Source organism: Colius striatus, chromosome 11, assembly GCF_028858725.1.
Source record: "Colius striatus isolate bColStr4 chromosome 11, bColStr4.1.hap1, whole genome shotgun sequence".
In the NCBI taxonomy this organism is placed as follows: domain Eukaryota; kingdom Metazoa; phylum Chordata; class Aves; order Coliiformes; family Coliidae; genus Colius; species Colius striatus.
In genome coordinates, this window is record NC_084769.1 from 10,631,015 (window position 1) to 10,638,215 (window position 7,201).

Genomic DNA, 7,201 nt, shown 5'->3' on the forward strand with positions numbered 1-7,201 from the left:
GCAGGACGGGCGTTACCGTACCCGCGGGCGTTTCTGTGGGTGGGCATCACCGCAACGTGCAGCGGTGCGGGGTGTGTGGGGAGATGTCCTTTGCAACAGCCTCTCAAAGGGATGCGGGATCATTCCCCATCCCATGACGACCTGACATCGGGCCACAAACAAACCTCGAGAAACAAACCGAGCTCTCGGAGAGCCAGTGGTGGCCGGGCGCACGGGAAGCGAGAACCCGCGGTGCGCCGGGAGGAGCCGCTGCCGCCCGAGACGCCTCTCCGGGACGGTCGTGCTCTACCCGGGCATGGCCAAGGCTGTGCCCTGGGCTGGGGCAGCGCTGCCTTTCACCGCTACGCCGAGCCGGCGGTGGGAGCGGAGCAGCTGCGCCCCGCTCGGCTCGGCACGGCTCGGCTCGGCTCGACTCGGCTCGGCCCGGTCCAGCTCCGCTCCGCCAGTCTGGCCGTGCCGCTGAGTCAGCCGCGGGGGGGCCCGGAGGCGCCCGGCCCCGGGCGTGGCGGGTGGGGGCGGGCGCGCTGCCCGCCGCCCTCCGGGGGATAAAAGGCCGCGGCCGGAGCCCGCCCGCGTCTGCAGCCTTCCCGCGCCGCCGGCAGCATGACCGCCATCGGGGCGCAGGTATGTGGCTCCCGCCGCCGGGCCGGGGTGCGGGGCAGGATCCGGGCCGAGGGCTATGCATCGCCCCGCCGGGAGGCTGTCGCTTCGGCTAGTCCCTGGCACTGGGTGGCCGAAGTCGCTCCGATCCTTCCCGGAGCTGGCCGGCCGGAGCCCCTCCACCGCCTGCTCCGCGGCTCTCCCGTCCCTACCAGCCGGGCTGCAGCCGCGCTTGCCGCCGCACCTGAGCACCGCCGCTTGCCCTGCAGAGTTGGAGGCGGCTGCGAGGTGCTTGGCTTGGCTTTAGGGTAAAATTATGGGACTTTTGGGAGGTTTGGAGGAGAGGGGCACACGTGGGGGCTGCAGCCGGAGATCCCCCGCCCCAGCGGAGCCGAGCCGTGCCGCGGGGGTGAGGAGCCGGGTCCGGACCGCTGCTGCTGGCAAGAGGAGGAGGAGGAGAGCCGGGTTGGCTGCAGCCCGGGAGGGCTGTGGGAAAAGGGGTGCGGTGCTGGTAGTTGTGTGCCCAGCGCCCTGCTCCTGCCGCCTCCCGGCCTCTGCTTCCATCCTCCCAGAGGCTGGGGCTTTCCCCTAGCCCTGCCACAGTAGGAGGCTGTGCCACGGGGACTGCGGGGCAGGGATCCTGCTCAGCCCAGAGCCTTTGTGATCCTGAACCTGGGCCTTGACGTGGGAGCATTGTTTATGCAGCCCGGGAACTGGGCTTCACCCACCCTTCCTTTCTCCTGGGTACAGCCTGTAACAAATTTCTCGCCTTCCCCTGCAAGAAGGGGTCTGATGTACCCAAGCAAATATTTTCAAGTGCTGGAGTCCCACAGCTCTGTCTCCCTGGTTTTGTTTCACCCTTCATTAGTGGTTAACTCAGGGGCTTTTTGCTTCTACTCTCTTTTAAGGCCCAGAGGCTACTGGCACACCGGAGACCTCAGAAATCCTTCTTTGAGACACTTATCAGGAGCCTAATCATCCTGTGCGTGGCCATAGCAGTGGTCCTGTCGTCTATCTCTGTCTGCGATGGCCGCTGGCTCTTTGCGAGGGGGCAGCTCTTTGGACTGTGGCACCTCTGCAGCGTTGGCAACGGCAGCGTCCTCAAGTGCGTCACGGACCTCAGCCTGGCCAAGGTGGAAGGGCTGAGTGTTGGGATGATTCCCATCAGAAGCATGGTGTCCTTTGCTGTCGTGGTGGCCATATTCGGCCTGGAGCTGCTGATGGTGTCCCAAGTCTGTGAGGATGCCAACGCAAGGCGGAAGTGGTCGATGGGCTCCCTTCTCATCCTCAGCTCCTTCTTGCTGTCGGCCACCGGGGTTCTGAGCTTCTCCATCCTCCTGAAGGATCAACTCAGCTTCATGGGCTTCACACTGACGTACTGGTGTGAATTCGTTGCCGCCTTTCTCTTCTTCCTGAACGGGATCAGTGGACTTCACATCAACAGCCTCACGCACCCCAGGAGTGGGGTAGGCAAAATCTAGGTGCAAAGGGTGCACCTCCGCCTTTGTGTAATCAGCTTTGCCAATTAGACTGGAAAAAAAGGGAGTGGAATGAAGTTTGAAAAGGACACCGTGTCTTAAATCGTGTGCAAGGAGGGCAAGGGTGCGTCAGCCCTGGTGCCTGTAGAAGACATAACCACCCACCAGTCAGCACAGAGGCTGCGTGACATGAGAAGAGCAGAGATTGGGATTGAGGAAGAGGACATCCCATGAAACATGCAGAGGGGTGGCAGACTGCAGTCTACACATGTGGGTTATTTTGAGGCTTACACAAAGCCTGTGCTGTCATGGTTTTGGTGTTGCTATGCTTTTCCTCATACTCTGGAGCCTGTGAAGAGTGTGACACAACTTTTGTTTGTCTCTGTCTCAGGGACAGATGATTTATGCCTGACCATGCTCTCTGACATGGAATATTGAGAATCTTCACTGTATCTCGCTCCTCCATCTCCTTCAGAAGAGAAGCCACACAGACCTTGATCTGGTCACCCATTTTGTTTTCTGCTAGCATGTTCCCTGTACCCTTCCTTTGAGTTTTTCTGGGACACTTCTGACAGAAGCACAGGGACATACAGCTGTCTTGGGGCCAAGAGCAGGTGCTGGGTGATGCAGGTATGCAGGGAAGGGTTGTGATGCCTTCCTCGGGCAGTAGTGGCCTCTGCCCACTGTCACTGCTTCTCTGCCACCTGTGTAGGGCACGTGCCAATTGACCACGCAAGCTGCTCCCTCACAGCCCTTGCACAATTCACTGTAATGGGGCATTGGTCTTCCTAGCTTCTTTTTTGTATCTTAGGGGCAAGAGGGACAAGCTCTGCACGGGCTGTAGGTGGATGTTGTGGCTGGGCAGACTATGCTGAGGCCACTGGACCTTCTGGGGCATGTTTGGTTGTCAGGATTTCCCCCTGGGACAGTGAGAAGTCAGCTCAAGCTCATCCTGTAGCTGAGAGTCTTGTCTACCATTTCTTCTGGGAGGAGAAAGCTCTAGATCCTTGTGGCCAGACCAAGTCCTTTTCTCCCCCCTGATTAACAATAGGCCTGGGAGGAGAAGTTGCCCAAGACTGCCAAAGCTGATGGGGGCAGCTCTAATCTGCCACAGAGACTTGGCCCAAATTATGTTAAGGCTGGTGGTCTTCCTGGTAATGCCTGAGTCAAGGTCTCCAAAATAGCTGCAGCTTTGAAGTACCCTGTGGTGTAAAAAAGAGAAATGACCTGAGCAGGAGACCTCAGGAGGTTGATAGCCCTACATGTGTGTCCTTCCTGCCCAAATATAGGACTTGGTTGCCCACAGATAAAAATGTATTCAGAATGTTTCAGGTTTAATGTTTGTTTTGTATCCACTGGTAAAGCCACTTGTGTTTTTGTTTCACAGCAAATGTTTCTTGTATGTTTCATCTCTGCAGCTTGTCCGATAGCTGTTGGGCAAGGTTCTCCTTTCTTGGGCTACAAGTTTGACACAATTTTTCACCTGAAAAGCACAACAGTACAAAGGCTGATAAGGCTGTGTAGGTGAGCCATGATGAGACAGTCTTAAGTCCTGCTTGAGCATACATCCATGCTTACCCAGAGTGCTCCTGTGGACTTGCTTGCCTTCATGAGGACTGTCTCCATTCCCTCTCAGATTTCTGTAACTCTAGCACCTAAGCCTGTTTTGTGATGCTGTCTCAAACCAGGCTTGCTCTGGACAGTGTCAGTTGTGCTTTTGCACATGAATGTGACCATCTTTCTGCCAACATAATGCACAGAGCTGCCCAGCCAACTCTTGAAGTTCTTGCAATGCCCAGAGTTTGGTTTCTTGACCAACTCTCAAGGACTCATGCCCTTAAGCTGCCTCTGGAAAACTCCACTGTGACTGTGTCTCTCTTGGTGAAGGTGCTTTTAATTTGCTGAATTGCACTGTTGAAAACATGCTAGTGGACTGATCTTGTAGATGCTTCTGCAAACACTACCGTTGGCTTTAGCAGAGCCACTTATCACAGAGAGAATCTGCAAGGTTTATTCCCAAACTGTTGCACTTTGGTGTTAGTGCCTTAATTAACCCAAAAAATCAATTGTGGTGCCTAGGGGTGCCCATGCCAGGTGTGCAGTTCTCCTATATGAAGTCAAGGGTGTCCATGGCTTGACTAGAAATTCAGAGTGCCTTTTTGGTGATGGCAGAAACTGGAAATCAATTCTGCAGGTACTCTTTGTTAGTGGGAGGCTGTGCCCCTAACCCTTTCACTGGGGGAAGGCAGCTGTAGCCAGCTGGAGCCCCAGGCTGGTGCCTCTTGCTCAGATTAGAGGGAGGCAGTGGGGAAATGGCCACTGAGTTCACTCAAGACTTGGTGCAGTTGTGAATGAAGTTGTGAAGTTTTAGATTGCCCTCTGCTAGCTGAAGAAGAGGCCTTTTGGGGACAGGGAATCCTCTAGGGAAAACACAGTAACTATATTTGGTTTTCCAGCTGGCTTTGTATAGTACTGCTTGACTTATACTGGAAGAAGATGTGTTTTGATGGCTACATATTACAAAATGGGGCTGACTGTCCAGGAGACACAGGACAGCCTCTGCAGCAGTGGGTAACTTTTCTGAAGCCTGGAGAAGTGTTAAGCAACGTTTCTGAAGTTTGTTAAATAAATTTCTTTGAAATAAGATAATTGTAATTCTTTCTTTTCATATTTACATGCTGGGGGGTAGATTTAAGGGGATGAGTGAGGTTTATGTAATCTCCCAAGCACCACTTCTGTTTACCCAGCCAGACTGAGGAAGAAACTGATAGGCACTTGGGTGAGCTCTGACCAAGAAGGCTGATGCACCACTGCACATTCCCCTCTCCCTTCTGTGTCCACATCAGCCCAAGCAGCCAGCACTGGATTTTTTTGTCTTGCAAAACAAGAAGGGGCAGTCAGCTGTCCTGCTTCATGGGAATTAGAAGAGATAACCTTGTAGGAGCTTAATGATTTCCTGCTGTTATATTTGCTCTGTTTACCAGCTAAAGAGCTCTTTCCTGTGTCCTTCACCTCCCCTTTCCCACACCACACCCTATGTCTGGAGCATCTTTGCTCTTTTCCTCAGCTCTGCTTATATGGCCTGCAGAAGCAATATCTCGAGTACAAATGTATTTATGCTTTTTTTTTTTTCCTCCCAAGCTTACTGTATGAACAAGTTTAGTTAAATGTCAGGAAAACAGATTTCCAGCTTTGACACAATTAGTTTATGTAAGCTCAAGTTAATTAGCACCTGGTGTTTTCCTTCTGATGGGAGAGGTCATTGGCCTGTCTCTGATGGTTTAATATATCTCAAAAGCAGGGTAGTGAACATCACCTTTTGTTAATGAGCTGTTTAGGCTTGCTCAGTTACCAGCTTTAATTAGAAACTTGTGCACAAACCATTGCTTGCAGGTAAGAATAAGGAAATAACGGTCTGGGGCATGCTGGCTAGAGATGTCTTGGGCTGATACCAGTCTTTTGATCTTAAGTCTGCAGTAACTTCATCAGCTGTGCTTGGGAGGGTCACCTACTTTGGGGGTTAAGCTTTGTTTGCTTTTGTGAGCTAGGGAAAGGTGATTACGGGAAGATGACTGTCCTCATCTGCCTTCTCTTTCCTTCTGCTGTGCCCTATGGTGAGTAGGCAATCGCCTTTATTCTAAACCTTTCATATCAGCTTGCACACTTAAGAAGGACCACCTTTTTGGATGAGGGGAAAAAAGAAAATCTTCCCTGGGGGCAGCCTAGAAGGGATGTTGGCTGCATTCCTGAGGCATTTCACTGGGATCCAACCCCTGGGAACTGGCAACACCCCATTCAGAAACAGTTCAGCTTTCTGATGCCCGGGAAGGTGTTGCACAATGTGAATGCTCACTGCACAGCAATACTGCTTTTTTGCTGGGTACTTCCTTGTTGCTGTGTTGAGAGAGAAAATCCATTAATTACTTCATCTTAAATTCAGCCTTGGGTCTTAAACTGCTGATGTTCAGGCTGCAGGAGCTGCTGCCTGCAGAGCTGCAACTACCTTCTCAGGGCACCTAGTGTGAATAGCCAGAGGCTGTCACCAGTGACCCTGATAACTACTTGGCTGAAGAATGATAGTCTTATGTACTGATAACAAATGAATGCTTTACACTGAATACCGAGGAGGGATTCAGAGAGAGGGAGTTCTGAATGTAGAGAGCTTGTGTTGAGCCTGTGTCAGTTGTCTCAGGCTACTGCTGCTGGCAGCTTGTGTCTTTCACTAGTTCACCTCCCACTTTTTTCATTGCTTGCTGAGATTTACTTCCCTGTTCCTCTTCATCTGCTTGTAAACATGTCAACATTCCCAGAACTAAGTACCTCTTTAGTGATGTCAGTGCAGTTAATCAAGAGAGATCCTCAGGAGGGCAGAATGCTTTTGCATCGCCTGTGCAGAAAGAAGGTGAGTGAAATGAGAACCTATCCCACTGCAGTGGTGTTTGGCAGCAGCTTTCTCCAGGCAGGTCACAGCACCAAAATGCCTGGGGCTACATGCTTGCCAGGACTGGAAATGCCAGCTGATATCTGAGGCTTTTCATGGAGCCTCAGTTCTTCATACAAACCAGGCCATCCCTCAATGCCTGAAGCAAACTTGTAGTACAGAACCGGGAAATGCTTCCTTTCTGTGGTTATTACAGACAAGTCAAAACCAAAATGATCAAGTTAAACAATAACTTATGCTATATATTTTTTTTAATACAAAAAAAAAAAGCCCACAGAGTGTTTTATTTTGGGGCATGTGGTTCACCCCTATTTCACCAAAACTCCTATACAAAGACATATCATGCTCAGCCTGAGCTCCACCCGACCTTGTGCTGGTCCTACCTACAGACTGTGAGATTGAGCTCTTACACTGGCTTGTGGGAGAGTCAATAATTGCATCAGATCTGATTAATTACATGTTATTGTGTCTCTGAATCGATATTTCTTCATTTATGCTTGCATTTGCATTTAAAACAAACATCTGTTTTGTCTTGACTGATAAGTGTTTCATTCTCAGACGGGGAACTTGGAAGTTGCCCTTGGAAGTTGTTTCATTTTTCTTGGTGATCTTTGTAGTCCAGAGAGAAAATTAGGCTAATGGTTGTATCTTTTTGTAAGTACCTGACTTGCTAAATGCACAG

The 7,201-nt window shown here is 51.4% G+C and overlaps 1 protein-coding gene across 1 annotated transcript; it reads left to right on the forward strand.

The window, feature by feature from the left end:
- The first annotated feature begins 541 nt into the window (after positions 1 to 541).
- Positions 542 to 4,727, forward strand: TMEM37 (transmembrane protein 37). Its single transcript, XM_062005155.1, has 2 exons — positions 542 to 624; positions 1,509 to 4,727. Exons 1-2 carry the CDS (start codon positions 604 to 606, stop codon positions 2,079 to 2,081), a joined length of 594 nt encoding a protein of 197 aa, XP_061861139.1. The 5' UTR covers positions 542 to 603; the 3' UTR covers positions 2,082 to 4,727.
- The last annotated feature ends 2,474 nt before the right edge of the window (positions 4,728 to 7,201 follow it).

Bases quoted from the DNA above. Each gene is read 5' to 3' on its own strand.
- TMEM37 (XM_062005155.1), top strand. From the start codon at position 604: ATGACCGCCATCGGGGCGCAG. The intron at 625-1,508 runs GTATGTGGCTCC...CTCTCTTTTAAG, and splicing joins TGACCGCCATCGGGGCGCAG to GCCCAGAGGCTACTGGCACA.